Below are 25,893 nucleotides of genomic sequence, written 5' to 3' on the forward strand. Positions count from 1 at the left end.
ATGTTTTATTCCTTCTGCTGCACTACTCCCTAGACCAGAAAATAAGTTTCTGATTGTAGACCTTCAGCTACAATAGTAATACAAATCTACCAATTGCTCCTCTTCTTTTTTGGAAGAATATTTGTAAAAAAGTTGAGAGAAACCTGTTAGCAGTTCTCTATGAAAAACAGTAACAATGTGTCATTCTCCAGGAATATCATGCTGTGATAGCCACAGGATCTACTATTGTAGTATGAAATCTCTCATCTTCAGCCTTACTTTTTATCTTGGTTTTACAGAAGATTTTATTTTACTGAGCTCAAATCAATGAGCTGGTATAAACATCAGCCAAGTGATCAGGGCCTACAATGTTTATACAGCATTGCACTGTCTGAAGCACAAATAAATCAAAACATTTGAAATCTGTCATTGAGGGGAAGCTTTTTAGCACTAACAGGAAGGCTTACAGGAGTTTTTTGGGGACCCTCCTCCCCAACTGCAAGGTATTCCTCCTGCTCTGTCCTGCAGAAGGTGAATCTCCACCTTGCCAAAATGGAGTGCGTCTATTCTCACCCTCCAGAGAATAGAATTTTTGCTCCATTTTGCTCAGCCCTTCCTGGGGTAAGAGTCTGGAAGTGACCCTGCACTGGCACGTGGCTGCTGGCTGGGTTTAACTGATGGCATGTGTTTACCAAAGTGTAAAAGGCAGCAAGGACTAACACAGGGGTGGTTTCCAACCAAAACTGGCTGGGCATTTTTAAATGTTATTCTCAACAAAGTGTTTGGTATGAAATGATTCTGGATTCATTGATGCAGGCAAGACAAATGAAAGGGTTGAAATATAAAACCTTGTTTTTAATATTCCTTTTACCTGCCCTTCTATATATACCTTTTAGCTATATCTGTACAAATTGCTATGAATACATACAAATAAAGCCTCCTGTTTTGAATTTGGAAAACACTGGTAACTCCTTCCTCCCCAGGAATATATTGCTGCAGAACATAAGACAAATAAAATAGAACACTTGATGCCCATGATTAGACATTAGCCTTCTAAGGAAACCTCATGTTTTATTCTATTAACAAACATTTAAATTAAGAATTCTTTTGTCTTTCATTTGAAAACAAATTACCCCAGAAAGGAGTACTATAGAATTTAAAATTAAGCATTAGCTTCAACCAAGTTATGCAACATTAGAAGCAGAATAAAACCATGAGGGGTATGACACACAGGCTATGAATTAAGGACAATTTGAATTCTAATGAGCTACTAATACATTATGTTCCTTTTGTTGGATCATGCCTCAAACTGTTTTAAAATTGAGTGCATAACATCAGGAAGGCATACCATCCCCAGTAATTTAATGAAGACTCCAAACAGCAGCTGAGAATGTCTACTCCTCATGGAATGCATCATCCTTCCTTTAATCTACAGCATTCACTGTAGATTATGCAAACTCTCAACTAATGTGACTCCATATATTATTTATACTCCATATATTATATTGTGGAAACTCCCCACAAACATCATATATTTTAAATACAGACAGAAAAAAAATTAGCTCAGATTGTTAAAATACAGAGTAATGGCATTTGTCTTCCCAAGTCACTGTTACAGGTGATGGAGCCCTGCTTCCCTGCAGATGGGTGAACACCTGCCTGCCCATGGGCAGTGGTGCATGAATTCCTTGTACCACTTTCCTTTCCATACATGTGACTTTTGCTTTCCTGATTAAACTGAATATCTCAACCCATGAGTTTTTTCACTTCTACTCTTCTGATTCTCTCTGTCAGCACACTGTGGGGGCAGTGAGCAAGTGGCTGCATGGGGCTCAGTTGCCAGTCCGTGTCAAACCACAACAGAAATAAAGGAGAAAATTACATAAGAAATAGAATTTAAATTATCAAAGATTTTTAATGCCCCATCAAAATCAGATGTGAGAAAAACCATTAAGTTTAGTACCAGGCTTTTTAAAGCTGTTTTACAAAAACACCACTATAAAGACATGACTCTGCATCTGCAGACCTTTTTAAGGTGCTCACAGAATTTTATCTTTTTGCAATCTTGCATCACACATTCAGAATATTGAGTACTGCATTGTGGTCTGGGGTCCTCAACATAAGAAGGACATGCACTTGTTGAAGCAAGTCCAGAGGAAATCCACAAAGATGTCTGAGGGCACCTCTCCTATGCAGACAGGCAGAGAGAGCTGGGGTTGTTCAGCCTGGAGAAGAGAAGGTTCTGGAGAGACCTTATGGCACCTTCCAGAACCTAGAACAGGTATAAATGAACTGGTGAGGGACTTCTTACAAGAGTCTGTAATGACATGACAAGGGAGAATGCCTTTAAACTGAAATAGGTTTAGATTAGATCTTAGGAATAAATCCTTTACTGTGAGGGTGATGAGACACTGGAACAAGTTGCCCACGTTGTGGATGACCCTGGGAAGTGTTCACAGCCAGGCTGGATGGGACTTTCATCAATCCAGTCTAGGAGAAAGTGTCCACAGCAGAGGGGCTGCAACTAGGCAATCTTTAAGGTTCCTTTCAACCCAAACCATACTGTTCCATGATTCCATGAGAATAGATTGGCCCAGTTCATTACAACTACATACTTAGTCCACATCTCCCCAAGAACACAGGGCAGTGTTAGAAGCCAGAATACTTTATAACTTGAAATCAAATTTAATTGACTAAAAGCAAAGAAAGGTGGACAGATCCTAGCATTTATCTGTAACACTGCTAAAGAAGACCAATGACAATAAAATAAACACATGTTGTCCCTGACCACCTGTACTCAGAATCCAAAGTTTTAAGTCCATTACAAAAGCTTTTTAAATGAAAGGCTAAAAGCTACTATGAATTTTGTTTGCCTTGTTCATTATTGTGACTCTTTGTGAAGGTAATTTGAATCTTTCATAGAGAAGCTTTGCAGGTTTTACATGGGAAAATGTTCAGACAAAAAACCGGAGAGTATTTTATTCAGTGGACTAAGTATAACCACTTGAAAACTACCTGATGCTACTTCAAATGCATCTGAAGAGCCTCTGAATAAACTGCTTTCCTACATTCTTTTTCAACCCAGAGTACAAATAGTCCACAGGAGACATTACAAAAATAACCAGAAGAGACAACAAGTACGGCAATTATGTCCAAATAAAATTAAGCCATTAAATCTCAGAGTTTAATTGTTGCTTCAGCACAAACTTGCAGGCAAAGAAGACAAATTTGCATTTTGCACTTTCTACAACATCACAACCATACACACTCAATCCTTCTCCACATCTGGCAGAACTGGAAGCTTCTCTTCTCTCATACAGTGAGGGAATAAGGGAACAAATGTACTTCACTACTGCAAGGGCAGAAGAAATCTATGAGATGATCCTACAAGATGCTCCAATTGAATTCATTAGAAGGTGATATTCTTCTGATCCCTGTCTGATATCCTCAGTGTCCAGTCAGAGATAAAAACACTACTCACTCTGTCCACACCCAGGCATGCAGAAACTCCAGAAACTTGGGACAACACCTGTGCTGTCCTCATGCTGTCTCTCTCATTTTACTGTTGGGTCTTTGACAAGTATTCCAAATATGACATTAGAAAAACTCTGCAACTGTGCAGCCATCTTATTACAGAATAGCACTTGACATTTTATCAATATTTTAAAATTGCATTCATGGATCAATTTACTTAGAAATTATTCCTGAAACCCAAGATTGAGTGCTACGTGTCTAATGTTAGCAAGTCTTGAAAGACAGATATTTACAATGCTAGCAGTGATCTCTGCACACCCTTCAAAGACATACTAAATCATTTCTGAAAGAGAAAAATAAGGATTTACTATTTGGATAGTTCTTAAATACCTTTTCATAGACTGAAAAAAAAAATCACATCCCAAACAAAGCTACAAGCAGGGAAGAGATCTTATAGGAAATCAGTTACACACTACCATAATGCTTATGCAGCAAGACATAATGAGGAAAACCTCATTCACTGAGGCAAAATATGAAATAAATTTCAGATAATTTTATAGGAAGATGAGGCCATAATTATAGTCTGCATTAGAAATAAATGCTAAATTTCTAAAGTACAACAAGGCAGATTTCTACCCCTTCTGATGCTGCCAACATGTTATTCTCCACAGAGGAGAAATAAGAGAACAAGATACACATTGGAACGTTTTATTAATATGGATTCTTCAAAACAATAATCATGAAAATTAACAGTCAGACACTACCTGAGCTATGACCTGCTCTACTTCTTTCCAGTTTTATTCCCTGTTCCACCAGCCTTTCAAAGGAACAAGCCATGAGCAATAATTTACAATGGCTCAAAAACATTAACAGCAGTAAAACATGTATGCAATCCTTGTTTTCTAGCCCAGTGCACAGAGCCCAAAGCACTCTGATAAAGGACAGAGATGGAACACAAGTAGAAGTGTCTCCTGTGCACTGAGCAGCTCAGCTGGGAAATCCCAGTGGAGCTCAGATTGGTGCTTGTACGTGCAGCACGATAACACAGTGCCAATGCATTTCTGAAAGCTGAACCAGCAACAGACTGGGGCAGGAAGGGAAGCATGTTTAGTCATCTTACAAATTTAATACAATCTTTCATCTCGGATACTACAAACAACAGTTATAAATAAAAACTGCAGTTATAAATAAACTGCATCTCAGGACTTAAATTTGACAATGACACATAGAAATAATCCAAGTCTTGCTGAAAATCAGGTTAGAGCTGAAGTATTGAGGAAATACTACACAGCACAGCCTCTGTAATAAATTTGTTTAATATTACCGATGCAGTACAAACAACTCACATTTCAGTATTAAAATACATTGAGAGTCTCTGGAAAGTAAGCATCAGTATCCTTTGACTTGAAACCACACATTTATTTTACTCTGAGGTTACAAAAGTTAATTCCAGATCGATAGAAAACAAAATCAGAAAATCTGAACTCCCCTCATGAAACTTCAGGTTTAATTACTGATATCTGATGAATATCACTGCAGAGCTATAAAATGTCAGTATTCCATTGCTTACCTGTTCATATGCTTTAAGTTATAGCCTGCAATAAAGTTAATGTTACAGAGCTGAGGCACATCTATGCCCAACAAGAAACCTCCTCTCTACTTAAATCCAGGTGAAAACAAGTTTTGAAATTAGACTCTGAGAGTCACCCTGAAGCTGCTGAGACTGACCTATATTTCCATCAAGAGAGAACGCCCTGTAGCAGGGTGTCAGAGAAAATGTAAAAACAACACATCAAGAACCACCAGGACTCAAGTCATGTGGTGTTTTTCTGGTAAACACTGACTTAGTCTTTCCTGGATCACAGAATCACAGAATGTGCTGAGTTGGAAGGGACCCACAAAGATCATTGAGTATAAGCAGCAGCCTCATAATATCATTTAAGAGGGGGTGCTAATAAATCTGCTTTTCCATAAATTTTAAGAACACTCCAAGCTCCTTAATTGAAGACAATCAAGCTGAATAAAGATCTGATTTTCATATAGAAGCAATACAGCTAAGAGGACTAAAAGCAATTCTTTGGAGACATATGGGATCACTAGCTTTTGCAACATGCCAAACCATATTTCACTACTCAGATTTTGCATACCACCACACCTTTAACTTGCAACTGAACAAAGAGAAAGCGCTGCAGATAAGGTTGCAACAAAACTTCACACTACCCTGAATCTGGTTCTTCCAATCAAATCAGAACAATTCCTTTTAGGAAGAGAACTCTTTTCTGTAGTTCAGAATTCTTTTCTGTAATTCATATCACAACTTCAATTATTCTTTCTGAACAGGTGCCCTGGATGCAGGCAAATCCCTTATCCTTATTTAAACATTTTAAAACAGCCTGCTTAATATCTGCCTTCAATAGTATTACATAATTTACCTGACATCAAGAGTATGAAATTTTCCTTTCTTCTGATCTCAAAGATTTGGATATAAGAAAGGTCGCATTATCTCATGAGTCAAGTAGAAATCTTCTTAAACCCTGAAAACAAAATCCAAAATGGTTCTTAAAACCATTGTGGTTACAGAATTCAAGCAGAACTTCACAAAAATAATACTATTTTCCTTATCCTGAAAGCGATCACAGAAAAGCATCTCTTGACAGAAGCAAAACCAATTCTGTCCTCAGAGACTGAAATTGCACCTAGATTTCTAGACCAATTATTTTCCATACGTGACCTAACAATCTGAATAAATTTCAGGATACGGTAGCTCATCCAAGACGGATGAGCATGAATAAGAAGATTGCAATTAAGAATGAGACTGAGAGACTGCCAAGTGTTTGTGCACATATACATCTGGGTATATATATATATATATATATATCTGTGTGTGTATAGTGTAACCCCCTCCCACCACCAAAATAAAACCAAAACGGTTTACAGGAAGTAAGCTGATTTTTAATGCTATTTTTTTCCCCTCTAAGCTTTCTCTAGGGAAAAGGTTTATATGGAATTCTTTCAGCTAACTCACTAAATCAATGTGAGCAAGAACAATTCCAAACATTGATTCTGCAAGGGGCCAGTAGCAAGCTATAGGCACCATAAAAGCTTGATGAAAAAACATTCCTGCTTGAAAGAATGGTAAAGTCTTTAATACCTCACGTGCTTTCAGACTTCCATGACATTGCTGAAAGTTACACTGCTGGTGATGAGGTCAGCAGATTTCTTTACAGATGCCAGGTTAATTAACAGCCTGGATTTCTAGCTTAAGTCAAAAGCTCCTGAGTCTTCCACCACTTACGTTGACAATTTTACTCTTTTTTTATTGTCTTTACATTACTATGACCTGAGCTAAATGATTACCCAAAGTTCACAAAGTATATCACAATTTATGGAGCTTAAATCCCCATGGCCTTATGGGGATTTTAATGCTCAGGTTCTATAAGAAAGCTTTTCTTCCCACCACATTCCACATAATCCAGTGCAACTGTGGGCTGCTGCCAAAAGCAATAAACCTACCTTTTGCCATTACAGTTTTGTCCCATCCCCTTCTTTCCACCAGATCTGGTAAGCCACATGGCTGCTGTGTATGGATTCAGTTTGCTGAATCAACAAAGTATACTTTTTTTCCACTTTTTGGTGTCCATCCAGTCAGTGAACACCCAGGCCACACAATCATCAGATTAGTATCAACAGAAGTGATGAGAAAACATCTTTCATCTGCAGTCCACATTTATACCAAATTATATGTAGTATAAAACTACCCCTTAGCTATTCTCCTAAATTAAATAACTAAGTAGAAAGCACACTTACACAAGCCTCATATAGAAGCAAATACCTTGAGTGCTGTCTTTTAAAAAACCCTGAAATACCACACTTGAGTCCCAAGACTACGCTCTTGCACGTGTGCCTTCATTTGTTTTACTATGAATACTTCTACTCAAGCTATTTTCCTCACATTGAGATTGTGTTAATTTTATGAATGTGTTATATTTTGATTCAACTATAGTAACCTAAAGTATAGAGCAAATAAATTTGCTTTGAGAAGCTACAATTCTGAATTCCAGTATATTCTCACATGCATATGTCATACTTAAAATTAACATTACATTTTTAAAGCACAGATATGAAATCCACATTGTGGTAACTGAAAAAAATTATATTGTATCATCTAATTCACAGTGCTGAAATCTAAATTCTGTTCTTTCCAACCAAAGATATGACAGAATCAGTCAGAATTACTATTTTACTAGATTTACTCGAGAGGACCAGCATAATTGTCATGAACTCCACAACCTACATGTAACAGAGAAGAATGGCTTTTAACTTGGAAAATTGTCTACTTCCTTCCAGTTGTGGAAGCAAGCTTGCCAGCAGGAACTGAGAAGGGTAGTTTGATCCAGAAAAAAACCCTTCAATAATAACAATCTGACAACATTAATGTACCAGTAAAACATGAAGGTCTCAGAGATATGCACCTTTCTTTTTTCCATGAAGCGGCTGAAGTTGTAATTTGTATGGATTTAAACACAGTTGACTCAAAGTATGTAGGGTCATCTAGCTAAAAACTCTGATTACACCTTAACATGATTTATAGCACTCAAAATACCAGTACACCTACCTTCCTAAGTACAGACAGTTTGAGAAAATGATAGTTAAAAGATCCAAGACACTCTGCAGAACTAAATGAGGTATAATAAGATGCCTGATACCCTTAATTCTGGCAAAATTATACCAATTGGAAAAAAGGAAAAGGAAAATCTTTTATGATAAATTGTATAGATCACGTAGCCTTGGAAAAAGGATTGCTGAGGGATCAGCAAGGAGCATGGATATTCCTGCTTGCTGCAGGTCTGCTTGGGGAAGCCCATCACCAATCCAAGAAATATCAACCTGCAAATATGACACCCTGCTAGCACTGCATCACAAGCTCCAGGGGGGACCAGAGCTCACATGAACACAAAATCATTCTGCTGCAGCTATGCCTTCATTGTTTGAAGACTTGATTGCTTGTGCCTAGAAAAAAAGTGTTTGAAGCAGCTCTTTCCAAGAGAAAAAAATCTCAGAATTTGGTTTAAACTCTCACAACAGGGAACAAATGTCTACTTAAAAGTTTTATATATTCCACAAATTGCTAACTAATGAGTTCAGGCTGGAAAGCTCAGCCTTAGAACACAATACTCATTCTTCATTTTGCAAAGCAGTTTCTGAAGTCACCTCCAACAGCACTGAGAGCCAAACCAAGTCATACAACATGTGCAAATTTCATACTTTCAACCTCCCCATCTTCCTGCCTGAACATCAATCTAAGGCACACAGCCACAGCTGAACATGTACTTTACTCACTGGCACCTATTTTATTCATTGCCTCCCTCATCTTCAGCAAAATCAAGGCAAGACACCAGTGTTCCTGATCATCCATCTTTTACTCTCTGCTATCATGTCAAACCCACAGCTGCATATTTTCCTAGCAACTGTGAATCAACTCCCACTTTGATGATTGATTCACAGGCTAGAAATAAGACATGCTTGCAAGAATAATTCTATTAACAACTTCAAACCAATCTGGTATGTACAGCTGCTTCTTCCCCTGCAACAGCTTTCCTCCAGAGGTTGTAGCCTAGTCCATCATATTAGTTTGTTATACTAACGTGTCCCAGTCCAGATTCAGGGAAGTATCCAGGCTAAAAAAAATTGTTCTGGTTTAGCTTTTTCTGTTGAGCAAATCACACTCAGCTGGGATAAAGAGAAGTAGAGCAGTGCTTCTGGTTACAGACACAAAGTGACCAGCAATTCAGGCACACATCAATGATTTTATAGGTGTCTGTGTGCATCAGTAATTTTGTGCCAAATAATAAAAATAGATATAAACCTGTAAATACAGCTGGGGCACACTTGGCAGAGCAGAGATGCCAACTTCTGTAGACGTCTTGTACTGAGGAGTTCCCTTAGCTGGAGAAGTGCCTAGGAGTTATTAAAGAAGCTCACATTTTTGTTCTTCTAGTAAGGGAACGAAATTTCTTGGCCAAAACAGAAACAGGGTGCCCAGAGTGCATCAACTGCGGAGATTATCCTATGAGCACTCCAGGACCAACACACTTGTTTTTGCACAGGTTACAGGGGTTTGCCAGAACTAGAAACTAATTGAAGGATGAAGCACTCTACTTCAAAAACTGCTCTCAAGCTGACATGTCATGCCATTCCCATTAAATACATGCGGCAAATTGGTCCTGGCACTCTTAATTCCACCAGCTTTCCAATGATTAACCGCTAGGCAAAACCTCTGCAGGCTTCTGTACTTCAGAAAAACTGACATGCTGGAGAATTAGAGGACTTGAAATAATCACTTCTTCCCGCCACACCACATTAAAGGAAGCAACCCACAAAACTTGTGAAGAAAATAATTACATGCTTGAACAGCTAAGCGTGCCTTTGAACATATCCTGCTTTTTCAAAACCTTGATTGAAAGTGCTACTGGCAGCTGTGCTGTAGGCACATAAATGTGGTAAGGAATGATTAAAAATTATCCATTCTCCTTCTCCACAAACTATTTCCATATTACCAGGGACATAGATAGAACAAATTATAACAGAAGTAATTCCACTAATGCAGCACAGAGTGTTTCCGACTTTGGAGTATTTTGACTAATCAGATAAATAGTTTCATCAGACATACACACAACACCAGAGTGTATTTATAGTGTTCACAATTCTGAAAAAGGCTACAGCGTTCTCAAAGAGTAATACTGAGCCACACATACAGATTAAGACACCCTTGCATTGTAAACACAGTATTGTTCTCAAATTTGACAGAGAAAGGTTAACGTTCTCCATGACTTCTTAATTACCATGACCTTATAAAGTACACGTTGAAAAGATGACAAATGGAAGAGATTTTTGGAAGGCATTTTTCTCTCAAAAATACTAAAAATGCACACACACATAAATGTTAAAATTTTGGCAGGAACTTAAAAGAACAGAAAAACCAACTCTGTCCTGAGGCTATACCTAAAATTTTATACTAAGATTCCACTTTCACACACTGAGTATAGTGAGAGTATTGTACACAGAAAAAAAATGGAAAAGAGAAGCAAATGCAACACTACAAAACTTATAGCACATGTCTCACTGTGAAACACAATAACTGCAGAGCATAGCCAAATGTGAAAGACAAAAATTTCTATTTCGCTAAACTGGATTTTGAAATAGCAATTTCAATTGCCCACAAACTTGAGTTACGCCTAGGTAATAATTTTTTAATAGTTTATAACAATTTCTTTTTCCATTTTTGTCTAATTCAAAATCTAGACCTCACAAAGGTTACAATTAAGTCAACTTTTTAGAGCCACAAAAGTATGTTTTCATATTTGAAAATCTATTAAAAATTAAAATACATTATTTTAATCTTGTGAAATCATATTTTGAAAAATATGCCTTCATTATTAGGAACACCAGCAATGCATCAAGAACACCAGCCCTACCAGGAACTCACAGAATCACTTTCATCACAACAGATGAAGGCACCTACAAACCAGTTCTTTATCACTCATTAAAAATGAAAAGCAGCAAGAGCTTCATCTCATTCTGCTAATATTATCTTCTGACAGAAGAGATGAAAACAATTCATCCAGGAGCTAGGCCTTGTATATACAGCAGCAAAGCAGAGCTTCTAAAGAAATTGTTCTTGCAAGAAGATAATGTAGATAATTAGGAAAATTTTGTTTCATAAGTTTTATTCAACCCGAATGCCCCTTTCATAAAGAAGAGGGGCTGAGGTGGGGGGAGTCATCATCTATCCTGTCATAGTCCCAGGAGAGTAAAGCAATCTTATTTTTTGTTAAAACAAGGCTACAATTTTCTTTTTAATTACTTATGACTCAAATAGCTCTGAAAGGATCAATATTCTAGAGGCAAGATCAAAACCAAACCAGATGGATATTAGAAAACATTATAATGCAATCCAAATGAGCCTTTGAACATATCATTAGGTAAGAAAATTTTTGAAGTATTTCTCTCATCACCCAATCTCTTTTATTTTATATAATGTAGGATTTTAGTCTGCCTTATTACAAGCAATGCATGAATTTTTCAAACAAGTGATTTTCTCCTGAAATGCCGATGCTTAAGTTAACTTTCCTTCAGCCAAATTAATTTCCATTCCCTGAATAGGCTTCATACTTGTAATCCGATTCAAAGTTAAATAACACTGAAGAAAACTGGTTCCTGTTGGTCCACCTTATTTTACTAATAAGTATCTTATAAACAGGAAATCCTCCAACTGTTTCCTCGAACGGTAATATCTTAGAGACCTGTACTGTTTTTTTGGCTTCGTCTTCACACATTCTTCATTTAAAGAGAGTACATTTTTAAATACAAGAGAAAGTACTTACCCTTCTAACCTGACATCAGGTAAAGATCTGTTGAGTGCAATCATTTCACTTGCCATTAAATTAAATTGATTTATTTTAAACATTTCTTTCATTTTCTCTTGCTCCTCTTTTGGAATGACCACAGGCTTCCCCATCTCTCCAGGTCCTTCATGAGGTTTTTGCATGGGTTCTGGAACTTTGAAAAAATAAAATATTACTAACTCCTTTTAAGCTTGTTTTTGTTTGTTTATAAATTAATTTACACTGTAGGAGTGCAATCATTTAGAACAGTCCTAAACCCACCAGGTTTTGAAAGTGAAAACAAATCTTCATATTTGGGAGTTTAACAGAAATAGTTAAGTGCTTCTCTTACACACCAGAATTCATGTAAAAAACCAATAAGGATTTATTTCTATCCACCATTACATCATAATTGACTTTATAAAGTTCCTGTAAAGGAAAATTCAACTTTTCCAGGAAAGCCTGCATGTGCAAAAAAATCTGGGATATAAATGAGGGGAGACCTCAGTGCAGTCTGCAACTTCTTCACGAGGGGAAGAGGAGGGGCAGGCACTGATCTCTTCTCTGTGGTGACAGTGACAGGGCCCAAGGGAATGGCCTGAAGCTGTGTCTGGGGAGGTTTAGGTTTGATATTAGAAAAGGTTTTCCATCCAGAGGGTGTTGGGGCACTGGAACAGGCTCCCCAGGGAAATGGTCACAGCAGCAGCCTGACAGAGTTCAAGAAGTCTTTGAACATGAGTGCCAAGCACACGGTGAGACTCTTAGGGTGTCCTATGCAGGGCCAGAGGTGGGCTCAATTACCCTGATGGGACCCTTCCAACTCAGCTTATTCTGTGACTCTGTAATAAATAATGTCCCAGAACAGTAAAGGTTCAATTAAAGTAAAAGTGGAGCTTTACATCTATTTCCACATTTTTATTTTGACAGAATGACATTGGCAGCAACAGTTTAGAAAGAATTTCTCTTGTTTATACTAATGTTATTTTTATGCAACAAAATTACACTTTGAAGTTTAACATTAATACTCAAAACAGTAACAATACACATCCTAAACCCAAAGAAATTTAAATAACAAATATCTGATCAAACTGAAGAGGAAAAATGGGAGAAAAGTAATTCAGACCCTTGAATTATTTAGGGTTTTATATCAAATACATATAAAAATCAGAACAGTTTTTAAAAAGTTACCCTTCTCTTTACAAGTACCATTCACTTTTCCCCAAACAGAAATTCCCAAATATGAATTTGAACTGTATTACTGCTTTACAAATTCAGCAAAAGTTTTAATTTAAATAATAGCAATTTAAGATCTAAACAGAGGAATAGAAAGTATTTTAAATTAAAGACACCAAATCCCCAAGAAACAAACCTAGCTTGAAATTATCTTCAATTTGCATCTAGGATAGCACAGTGTAATTAAACCTTAGGCAGAGAGTAAACAGGCATGTAAAGAATAAAAAGAAAATAAAAAAAAAATTAACCTTCCATCCTTGCTGAAACACTAAGACTTAAATATATATTACTAATAAATGAGGCTTTTTGCTGGTCTGCATTTAGTGCTAACAGGGAACAAGCACCACATCCTCCTTGAGAAACTTTCATTTTCAAGTACCTGAAGCGATTGCAGTAGTTGCATTCACACAGGAGCATTTAGCAGAGAAAACCCTCCCATCCTCCTCCCATCACAGGGGTGCTTTCTTTTAACCAAACTCTCCTTGATGGCCAGTTGAGCTATAAAACCCTAGAAGTTGCCAGCCATCTACTCAACCAGTGAAAATTGATGGAGTAAGTGTGTTCCAGCAGATCCTGAGCAGATGGGCCACAGGCTAAGCTGAGCAAGCAGTCTGCTTTACATCTCTGCCTCTTCAGAAGGTATGGCTGGAACCTGCATCAAACTGCTGACTTGCAATTGCATAACCTTTTCAACTAGAATTTGTGCCTTCCAGGGGGTAATTAACTTAAAATTACGGTATACAATAAAGTAATTATTTGGGCTTAATTTTATACATACAGTGTGCTATTATTATCTGGGCTATCACAGCAACTTTTGTTAAGTGTGTAGCAATGAGTACATAGGTTCACTTAGACAGAAAGTGATTTAACAATGGGTGTTCCACATAACTAAAACAATTTAAAAAACCCCATCAGAATATAGTTGTATGCAGTATTCTGAGTTCTGAAGAGCAAGTGTCTTAATACCAAATGACCTATTTAAAAGAAAAAAATTATTTCCTCTTTCATTTACACTTCCAGTTCTTTCTTAACTTTCACTAAACCAGTTAAACTGAATAGCTAAATCAGCCAAAAGCTCATCTCTCACATTTGCAGATCTTCCTGTTAAGATGAGAGTTTAGCACATACTGGATACTGGTGTACAAATCCCACAAATTAATCAGTTAATTTTTTAAATTTCATTAGTAAATACATACTGCTTGATTACATATTTTACCTCAGTACTTCATTCTCCTTGTAGAAAAACACAGCAACAACTAGCTAAATCCAGATATTTTGTGCAACTCACTAAATGCAGACAGTCAAGCTGAGGCACAGGCAGGGCAATGACTTTCCAAGAAAAGTTAATCATCAGAAGATGTTCTCTCAAGTTTCTGAGAACCATCTTCTCTTGAGTTTTTTTTTATGTTTATCTGTTTTCCCACAGAAGCATGTAGGTTTCACACAAACACCAACCAACAACATTCTCCCCAAATTACTAATAAATGCATCATTAAGAATTCAGACTACAGTGTTCTTTTGTTAGTTAAATACAGAAAAAAATTTCCTTTGAAGGACTCTATGTACTGATGGCATTCTTCTAACAAAGGGAAATGAAATTTATAGCTACAGGTTTCAGAACTAAATGGATGACTGAATCACTACCTGATTAAATAAGAGATCTAGTAATGTATTTCCAGATTCGTATCAGTAAACCCTTAGTTTCAAAGAAGGCTTGATCTCTTCCAGATCTTCATTTAAAAATCAGGAACTCTTTATTTCAGTGGACTAGAAATTTCTTTTTACCAGGCAATATGCCTGATGAAAATCAGATAATTCAAAATCTAAGACCATCTAAAGCCAGGAAAAAGGGGTGGATTCTTCTGGCGAGATGTTTTTAGAGCCTACATAAACCAATGCAAAGTGTCCAATCACCTTTGGATGCATGACCATAATTACAAGAAGCTGTTTGGACATGTAAAAGTTCAGAGCAGTTCTGCCTCTTACACACCCCTCAACCTTAGTACAACAAGACTGATTTATGACAAATGGTTCACATTTTCAATAATTAAATCTTGATATTGCTCCCTTTTCTTAGGATTTTTTTCATGCAGATGAGATTATTTAGAACCAAGACACAATTTAGAGATTCCATCTTTATCAGAGCTCAAAATTCAGAATGCAAGGTCTTGATTGGCCATTGACAAAAATGACTGGTCCTAGTTTAACTTTGTCATTGTAAATACCAAGGAGCTGAGATTCCATGACTCTTGCAATTCACCAGTCCTAATTTTGAAAGATTCCCCAGCATCCAGGGTTTCTAATCATTACATAAGGGGAATGCACCTTCAGGTCAGAAAAAAAAAAAAAAAAAGAGAAGAGGTAAGCTTATTTAGAAACCACATCAAGTGCCAAAGCTGAAGTTGTTTTTTTTTTGCAATCAGACCTTTAGGAAGCCTATAACTGGGGGTAAAGAATGACTCATTCCATCTCCATTTAAGTCAAGACCTGAGGGATGACGTTCAGGGTTCTTACAGAAATAAGACAGAACTACACAAAAAAACCCCTTTATTATTTCATTAATAAAACCACACTACCACCTAGGTATATTTTGTTTACAAGAATGGTCCCTATTTGTACTGTTAGAGAACAGCTTGAGCCCTATCTTTAAGTCTGGAACTTGTTTACATTTTTTAAGTAAGCTCTGTTCCAGGCTGTGAAATCTAAATTGCAATGCCAATCCCCAAATGAAAACAATAAGGCTCAAGTAACTATCCTATGAATATTAGATTTGGAAAAAAATACTACATGGATGATGCTTACTAAAGTTAAGTGATTTTATTTCCAATTCACAGCAACATTTAAACTTACATCAGCCACCTTCCTTAGACAACTATTAATTACTCTTTGTGGGTTTTACTGAGTAATCCTCAGGAATTGCAAACAGGGAGCCACAACCCAGCAGATGTGGCAATAGGAAGAACACGCGTGGTGTTCTGGATAAGGGGTGTGCACCATCCACGTCAGCGGAGGTGAGACAGCCTCAGAGCTGAGCACTGGGAGAGGGCTTCCCCCAGTTTTCTCCCAACCCCTCTGGGGTGGTCATGGCAGGGAGAAGAAAGAGCAGCAGTATCAGTCAGCATAGCACAGGCTCCTCCCAGCTCAGGGATTGCTGCTGGAAACAACTCTGCTGGGTGTTCTGATCCCAGCTCCCCAGGTTACCTGGGGAAGCCACTGCAGGTGTCTTCTGCCATGGTGGTGGGGGTGGGCCACCATGGCAGTGGTGGCAGCAAAGGTTAAGTCCACAGAAAAACCATCCCACACAACTACAGTCACTGGATTACAACTATCCCTCCCCTCTGGTACAACCTTAGTTACTCAGTCTTGTACTCTCCAGACCCCAAGCCAGGCCCCCTTTTCCCAAGGCACCTCCACCTCAGCTGGCTAGTGGCCTGTCCCCTTTCTACCTCACCTTTTGTGCCCTCAACTCCACACCTGTGTCACTTCAACTCCCAGCTTTAATCTCTGTCAGAGCAGACACCAAAGCTTCTATCTCATGCACCTTACAGTTCCCTATAACCATGTACACTGAGTTTTCCACAGTTGCACATTCCTTTACTATTCCTTTACTATTCCTGATTTAAGATTATGGTATCTTATGCCATCAATACCAATGAAAAAGAGCCCAAAGACAATTTTGGCTATGGCTCTTGCCTAATTCTATAAAAAGAAAATCCTTCCATTTTCTGTGTTAAAGACCCATGGAAAACGTCCTTCAAACTTCATGAAAGCCCAAACTGTCCAAAGTTGTCCTCAAAATCCTTTGCTCCTGATGAAATAGCTAAAGAATGGTTTTACCAACTGGACAAGCACAACCTGAAATAAACATAAACTCCTCAGAAAAACTTGCTCCTATGTTGAGTAAGTTCATCAAATGACATGGAATTCTTCCATGAATTGCAGAGATAAAGCAGAGTGACATGGACAAGAGGATATTAAATTCAGAACACTAGCATAATTTATGCTGAATCAAGGAAACTAATTCAATTATGGAAATTAAAAGCAGAGGAAAAAGTGAAGTGAAAAAGCAGATTTTGATAAAAGCTTCACAGACAAAATAGCCTCAATGTTATCTGAGATGACTCCAGGCACTCTGAGCAGGAGTAAACCCACTAGAGATTCCAAATCAGTAAACTACTGGAACAAGTAAAAATATCTATAATTAGGCATGCAGCTTGGTTAAAAGGAAATGTCACAGGGTCAACCAAGGTTTCTAGCAGACCTATTCCTGAACCTTACTACAAATCAGCCATTAAAAAAAAAACCCTACCAAAAAAAAAAAAAAAAAAAAAAGAAAAAAACCCCCACCCCCCAAACAAGAAAATGTACAAAGCTATATACAAGGTTTTGTTTGTTTACCAGCCAGCTATAAGATCTTAAAAATATATCAAGAATTTCAACACACACAGGTTTGGGTAAAGGTCAGAATGAAGGCTGTACTCAACTAAGTAAAATTAGTGTTGCATAGGGAAAATCATAATACTAATATGTCAAAACTGAAGACTTTCCCTCACCTGAAGGTTCCCCCAATGAATTCATACGTAAAGTCATCTGAAATTTCAACATTATCAATATATCACAGTAAGTTGATAGATATTGACTTCACCTGCTGTTTTCTGGCATAAGTTATCTGCTTTATGGGAAGCCAAAAATTGGATCTATTCCTACATAATACCACATCAGTCACTGTCTTACCATATAAAAATTTCCAAATTTCTGGAGGGAAAAAAAAAAGGACAAAAAAAAAGACAGAGTTCCTGTAGAAGATGTACTTTCTACATACTTTCTACATGAGCCTCATTAATACGCTTGCCACTTTGCTCTCCTCTTACTGAAAAAGAAACTCAAAAAATGCAATGCCAGCAATGAAAAATTTAAGTTAGTTCTGCAAAATTCAGGTGGACTAGAACCCCTTTGAAATGTTCACATGCAGTTGTGAAACCAGGAGTCCAGAGGTGCTGAGCACAGAAATTCTACATTCCATACAGTGCTCTCTGTGGAGATTTATTGGCTTGTTTTCATCATAGGGAAAGAAAACAAGTAAACCAAATCTGACACTTCTTAAATATCTCCCCAGTGTTACTCTGTAACAGAGCAACATTATTCTTAAAATACTTCTGAAAATTTCCCAGGAAAGTCAAAGCTCACACCAGACGTCAACAGGTGAAAAAGTTTCTTGTGATAGAAAGCAATAACCTTGAGTGCAATTAACCAATTGGACTTGAAAATTAGCAACACTCAAAAGGTTTCCAACATCAGCAGTGAAACACAGACACAGCCTTTTCAGAGGGAGAGACTCCAAACTACAGAATGAGATGCTTCACAAACAAACTGGAGGTGGCAGCTGCCTGCAGTTCTAAATGCATACACTGAGACATTGCAGGGATGAAAAATCTCCCTGCACCAGTCCTTTCTCCCATGTGATCAACTATGCTACCTTCCTAAAAATAAGGTTGGCAACATCAATAGTAGTGCTGTCAAAAAAGCCCAAAACAAAACAACCCCACATTCAGCTCATTTAATTGGTGCTCAAAACCCTAAGATGGCAATAACAAAACTGAAAGCTTATCTGAAAACCTTCAGTATTGAAAAATACAGTTCTCACTTAAAAGTTATCTAAATAAGCATGCACTCACATTTGTCATTTTACATCCAAGTTCATTCTATTATCATAAACCTTACAATATTTACTGTGTCTTATTGCTACAGTCTTTGTCCAAATTTTGGGTTAGGTGGGTTGCAGGGCAGGGAGTCTTTTTCAATTTGGCTGGTTGAAGTCTTTTTTTGCAGCAAGAGGCAGACAAGCGAGCTTGGTTGTTGGCTTGGTTTGTTTTATTAGCAGGTCTGATGAAGTTAATAGCACCTTTGCTTCCTTACTCATGAAAATTTAAAATATGCTTTAGACTGCATTAACATGGCTTATATTTCTGCATTTCTTATTGCACAGTTTTTTAGGGTTATTTCATATACATTAGTGCTTAAAATTCTACATCTTATGTGCTTTGAGTCTGCAACGTATATCTTAAGCAACGTGGTTATTCTCTAATCATTCAAAGAAACATGGAATATTCTGTGACTCCTAAATGCTGACACAATGCTAGATTGTTGAAAAAAAAATCCCAAATCTTTAAAAAGAGTACAATTTTAAAGAATACTTAGGCAGAAAACTTACCATCTCCAGCTGGCAGGCCTCGTTCCTTTTTCTCATCACATTTATTGCATTCACTGAAGTACAGCAATAGAAACATATCCAGAAGGACCCAAACCAAAGAGGTGGCAAGGACCACCTTACAATATGCAAATTTTTTCATGGCACTTTAAGTCAAATACAAAAATAAAAAAGTATAAATAAAAATATCAACAGGGTTTTTTTAATCCAGTTTGAGAGACAATGTTCTATATCTGGAAAAAAAAAGAAAAAGAAAAAGAAGTCACAACATTTATCTGAGATGCTAAAAGCAAAAATTTTAACTCCATTTGAAAGGTAACAATTTAGTTATGTTATGATGTATGCAAGAAAATTAATGTCCTATGCATTTCAGTGAGATAAGGGAATAGGGTCAGTTTTAGCAGCATTATTCCAATCCTTTATAATGTTAACATTCATCACCTGAAACATCAAAATGAGTGACCAAAACAGAGTCCTCTGCTGAGCCACTGGAAAAGAAGGTAGGCATATCTAATGACATCAGAAGAAACTCTCTGGATCCTCTGGAAACCAGGACAACACCAATGAATGAAAACCTGGAACATCTTGGGAAGCAGGGTATCACTACTGTGTGAATCCCTTGGCTAATATTTCTCATGCTTCTCCCATGTAGCACACACTGACATTCTGGGTCCTTCACTAGGAATGCTGGCCTACAAATGCCAGGATTTTACACAGGGTCTAATTGCCTATTACAAAAGCATCACAAAGACAAATGCTTTGCACTTCCAGCAAACCAAAACCAAACATCCCTTTTGGTAAAATAAAACAGTAGGCAAGGTTAACAAAGTGCCCATAAGCCACCAGGATCATTTACTAGGTATTCAAAGCTAAAGTTAGCAAGTCTGACACTTTATGCCTTTATTAGTTTAATGTTTGATTATAGAGCAAATCTCTATATATTTTTTCAGTGTGTACACTGAATTACAATTTTAGAATGCCAACCTTTGAAATTGTCTTTTGCCCAACTCAAATTACAGATTTAGTTAAAAAGACTACATATTTCCATGACTAGTAGGGCAGAATCAAGAACAGCTTTGAGCTTCCTTACACTAAAATACAGAGAGTTTAATTTTTAATTTTTTTTAACCACTACTGACATATTTCAACTCAAGGTACTCCTGAAATGTTTACCAGTGGGAACAGAATACCAGTTAAAACCAGAATTGCAGACACTCTTGACATAGAAAATGAAGGGAATAAAATAAGGAGACTTTAAAGACATGCTAGGATTTTACAAATTACATACATTAAATTTTTCTTACATGCTTTCAGTGAAAACTGAAGAATTTATTGAAAAGGGAACTTTAATCTCAAGTGTTTGTGCTGTTTTGGACTGGTGTAATTTCCTTCACTGTGACCAGCAGAGGCCATGTTTTGTATTTGTGCTGGAAACAGCATTGATAATTCAGGGATGTTTTTGTCACTGCTAATCAGTGCTTACACACTGTTGAGGCCTTTTCTGCTTTTCACCCCACCCCACCAGTGAGGAGGCTGGGGGTGCACAAGAAACTGGAAGGGAACACAGCAAGGACAGCTGACCTCAACTGACTCAAAAGATATTCCATATCATATAAAGCTCAGTATATAAAGGTGGTGCAAGAAAAACAAAGGAGGGGATGTTTGGAGTGATGGCTTTTGTTTCCCCAAGCAATCGCTGCATGTGATGGAGCCCTGCTCTCCTGGGGGTGGCTGAACATCTGCTTGTCCATGGGAAATGGTGAATAAACTCCTTGTTTTGTTTTACTTGTTTGTGCAGCTCTTGCTTTAACTCAACTCATTTTTCATTTTTATTCCTCCCATTCTCTCCTCCATTGCACTGGGGTGGTGGGGAGTGAGTGAGTGGCTGCTGCATGGGGCTTGGATGCCAGCTGGGGTTAGTGCACATCAGTTGTGACTACACAAAAACCTCATTAAAGGCCTGCATCGTTAAGACTGCATTTCCTTTACTATTTCATTGCCATTATTTGACCCCTGCCTCCCCCCACCCTTCTTAAGGGAAAATATCATGACATCCCTTTTCTAAATACAGCTTATTTCTTCTTATTGGCAGCAGACACATTCCTATCTCCCTGCACTCCTTTACACTGAAGTCACACAGCTCTGGATGGCACAGCAAGAGAGGAGCCTGTGACCTTCCACTTGTACAAGGCTAGAAGGGTATACAACCCTCTGCTTCCTGCATATCAAATGACAAGAATGAATTATTTTTGGGATCTCAGCTTGCATCTATATAGTTTTGGTGTACAGGGATGACTGTAAAAAAATTAGGAACTGCAGAAGGATCTGTAACTAACAACCCGATGATAAAGTAACAGATGAAATTACCACAAGGAAACATTAAGTGACATACATATGAAAAAATCCCAGGGGTTGTTCGGTTGGAAATTTTTTGGTTGTTTTTTCAGTTTGTTTTTTTTTTTTTTTAATAGATAGAAGGATAGACCTGAACTCTATCCTCCTATCTATTAAAAAAATATTGGGAGCTGTACTATGAAATTCTGTAAAACCATCAGCAGCAGTGAAAGAATAATAAATTTGTTACAGACTACTATGTAGAAAACAGAAACCAAACCACCACTACTCCATTACACAGTACCTGCTCTCTCATCTTGAGTGCTGTGTGAACATCCAGTCTTATAATTTCAAAAAGGATACAGGAGGATTAGAAGGAACAAGTGAGAAGTGCAAAAGGATGAATACAACAAAAAGCAGCTTTATTACAAGACAAAAGTAGCACTTTTCCTGGCTGGAAAAGATGTAACCTAAATCAAGTGGCAGGTCTATAAAATCAAAAGCTGTACAGAGATGGTAAATAGAGATCAACAGTTGCCTTTTACTCTTACTTCCTATATTGGCAGAAATCAAGTGAATTTAGCAGCAAGAGGTCAAAACCCAGAAAAGGAATTTATTCCCTACAGTGTGCAGTCATCCAGGGGAGCTGCCTGCCACCATCCCCTGCCAGCACTGCAAGCCTCTTCATCAACTAATAAATACCAAATCCTCACCCCTACTTTGGCCAGTCCCCGACTGTGAACTTCAAGTCACTGCATTCCAGGAGAGTACAGCAAGGAAGAATCATTCCAGTTTCCTCTATTCTCTGCCCTAGATATGCATATCAACCACTGGCAGAGAAAAATACTGTATACAGACAAAATTTGTCTGACACAGTGCATGACTGCCCTTAAACTCTTCATACAATAGGTTTCTTCTGGTCCAACCCGGACACCACAGAAATTGTTTGGCAAAGAAGGAAGTCACACCACCACCCTGCTTGTTCTTAAAGAACACAAATGCTAATAAAATAGGTGTTTTGAAAGAAAACTCTACCAATACTTTTAATTTCACATTTCTTGAAGTTCAGACTTGTGAGACATGAGGCTGTAAAACAGTGTAAAACCCACAGGAGCACAGAGCTTTGGGGTCCTCAGATTAGAAAGACAAAGGAGAACCACACTCTAGACTTGCTGCTCTATATCAAGTGCTTTGGAATGTATAGCCTGGCAGTATATCTGCCTCTAACAAAAGAAAATTCCTTTGTCAGTTCAGTGAAATGTCAAAAAGACACTTTGTGAACTCTTTGAACCCTTTGAGGGTTTGGGGAAGTGATGAAAAGACAGTGATGCAAAAGTTCAACACGCAGTTTTCCATTGATAAGGTCCTTCTCCATACCTTTTGATGAAGGCTCTCATTCCCTTGGGCAGTCTATCATCTCATGAATTACACTGCATTTTTACCACCGCGTTTATGACAGCACTCCCCCATCTGCTTCCCCAGCAGAGCAGTGCAGCAGAGGGGCCCAGAAACTCAGATGAAGCAACTGCTCTTAGCATACCAGAGCCTTGACCCAGAGCTCAGGGCTTGGTTCCTCCTTCTGCTACTGGAAGGTGGTGGTGGCCTCAACCACGGGAGGAACGCTCTGCCTGAGTGCTGCTTCTTCAGTGGAAGAGGCTAAGGAGCAAAGTGAGCAAGGATGAACAGCAGGTGGGTGCATCTCCACAGAGACCTTGAAGTGCCATGAGAGTCTGTGCCCCATGATGAAAAAAAAGAGAAAAGACAGCTAAGCATTGCACTCAAAGGATAAGTGGATGGAAACTCCCAAAAATGGAGGCTGAGAGAGACAAACCCAGGAAATTGTGGCAACAGAAGGAAAGCCTGCAGATGTACCCTTCCACAACAATTATACTGCCAGGGATGCTGTTGAAAGACTGATGAATAAGCCTGAGTTACATTTCCTGAGCACGTGAGGAAGTTCTCATATAATCCAGGAGTACAAGCTGGAACAAAGCAAAAGCAGCAACAAGAACGACACTTTAAGGATAGCAAAAAAAAAAAAAATAAAATTCAAAAAGGCTGAGAATAACATAGATCCAGGGCTCAGCATGCAAAGGCTAAGATACTCAATGCCTTTTCCAGTCCCTTTGTTATTGGAGGCAGAGTCTGCAAGAGTGAAACTTCATAGGTAGGGGACAGACTAGGTCAGAGATCTCTTCCATGGCACCAGAAAGTTGGCATGGAGGGTGCTGAAGGATCAGGCTGATCTTACTGCAGGGCCATTCTCCATCATCTGTGAAATGTCTGAAATGGTGATCCAGAGATTCCCAATCCTCAAGATTAGGAAAAAAGTTATCATCAAGTAGGAAAGGAGATTCTGGAGAACCATCTGCTAAGTCAGTCTCACTTCAGTCCTTGCAAAGATTATGTAAGAAATCTTACATACAAACACACAAAACACCAAACCAAAAAACAAATAACAAAATAAAGCAAACCCAATCCCTACCAGATCACCACAACACAAAAAGTAAAAGGGAAACGGGCAGTACAGATACATCAAAGCCATACCATACTTTTAACAATTTGGCAACTCACTTCAAGGAGAGCATTGGTTTGGTGAACAAGGGAAGAGCAGTGAATGGTGTTTGCATTAACTTCAGCAGGGACTGTGATAGTCTTCCAGAGTACTTTTTCACAACTTAGTGAGATTTAATCTAAAGAAGTGGGTTTTCAGGGGGGTGGACAGCAAGCTGGAGCACCAGGCTTTATGGGTTCTGTCCAGCCATACAAAGTTCAGCTGACAGACAACCACTGGTGACAGCTCTCTGAGGCCAAAGCTGGAGCTCACACTTGCTGGTGCCTTTACTGAGAAGCTGAGGGACAGCACTGAAAGCACGCTCAGCAAGGTTGCCGGTGACACCCAGCTGGGCTGGAGCATGCAGGCAATACCCTGAAACAACATGCAGGAAATGGGTCTGGGTGGCCAATTCAAGGGACATTCAAAGGCTAGAAAAACCGGCAGGTAAAAACCTTGAATATTCAGTAACTAAAAAGTACAAATTCCTCTTCTTAAAGGTCAAGTTGGATAAGGCCCTGAGCAACTTGATCTAGCTGGTGGCATCCTTGCCCATGGCAGGGGCTTGGGACTAGAATATGACCTTTTAAGTTCCTTCCAACTCAAACCATCTTATGATTCTACGAGTATTATCTATATAGGCTGGGTACTACCATGCTAGGAAGCTGCTCTGCAGGAAGAAACCTTTGGAGCCTGAGAGCAAATTCAAAATTAATCAGTAGTGTGTTCTTATGGCAAAGAAAGTCAACTGCATCTAAAAACCACCCTAGCAACCACAGAAATAAATCCTCAAATGCATAGACTTAATAATTGCATTTACCTACAGAGTAATGAAATAGAATTGAAGATTTTTGCAAAACCAATTACTTTTCATTCCTTCAAAATACTAGATTATAGATTACAAAACCCTTATACTATGGAAGAAAAAAGAGTATTAAAAGCACCTTGGAAAAGGTAGGAACAAAGGCTGTACTTTATCAAGAACAAAGTGAAAAGAGGAAAAATGGGTACATTCAAGTCTTGTTATTTCTGAAGGTCAAGTGAATTTTTCTTCCCCGTGACAAAATCCATGATATATTGGACACTACAGGAAAAGGTCATCTTTAAAATTACTGCTCATATAAAGAACATTGTTGCACTTAACAACCTCTTTTACAAACACAGTTGGCATGGGAAAGAAAACCTACTCTTTTTCAGTATAGCACACAAATACTCAGTCATTTTTGTCTTTGGATCAACTTTATCTGTGTTTATACCAGTGATCAGTCTTCAATACGACGTTGTGGCAGACTTGACAAAGGATTTCATTGCTGTTATTCAGCTAAATCAGGATTCTACACTGGATGCAGCATGTAACCAGACAAAGCTGATGTAAAGTTTGTTTTCCAGAATTTCAAATATGAACAAACAGAAGCTGGCACAAAATAAGGGCTCATCAAAATCCTGACACAACATTTACTATGTTTAAGCTATTAATATCAATTTATACCAAATGGAAAATGATTAACTGAATAGCATCTAAGGAAAGATTGATGGCCAACACAATACTGAATTTTCAGCTTCTCAGTCTACTTAGTAGCGAAGGAGAAAAATTGGCATACTGTAAGGTAACATATCAGGCATGCGTATGGATTTTTGAGCAAATTTCTAAAAAATGGAGCCAATGCAAATTGTAGTGAGCATTGCCTACAGCTCTGTATCTCTGAACTATTAGTGAGTCCAATCCC

The 25,893-nt window shown here is 38.1% G+C and overlaps 1 protein-coding gene across 4 annotated transcripts in view; it reads right to left on the reverse strand.

Moving 5' to 3' along the window:
- Positions 1–25,893, reverse strand: part of GALNT1 (polypeptide N-acetylgalactosaminyltransferase 1) — a 159,282-nt gene that overhangs the window by 25,844 nt on the left and 107,545 nt on the right. For all 4 annotated transcript variants that reach the window (XM_058800927.1, XM_058800944.1, XM_058800916.1 and 1 more), the window contains 2 exons: positions 19,282–19,511; positions 11,838–12,012 (listed from right to left, as the gene is read on the reverse strand). In XM_058800927.1, the coding sequence (XP_058656910.1) occupies positions 11,838–12,012; positions 19,282–19,420 (314 nt within the window). In that variant the 5' untranslated portion in view covers positions 19,421–19,511. The remainder of the gene's footprint in view (positions 1–11,837; positions 12,013–19,281; positions 19,512–25,893) is intronic.

The sequence above is a fragment of the Ammospiza caudacuta genome, chromosome 1 (assembly GCF_027887145.1).
Source record: "Ammospiza caudacuta isolate bAmmCau1 chromosome 1, bAmmCau1.pri, whole genome shotgun sequence".
NCBI lineage: Eukaryota > Metazoa > Chordata > Aves > Passeriformes > Passerellidae > Ammospiza > Ammospiza caudacuta.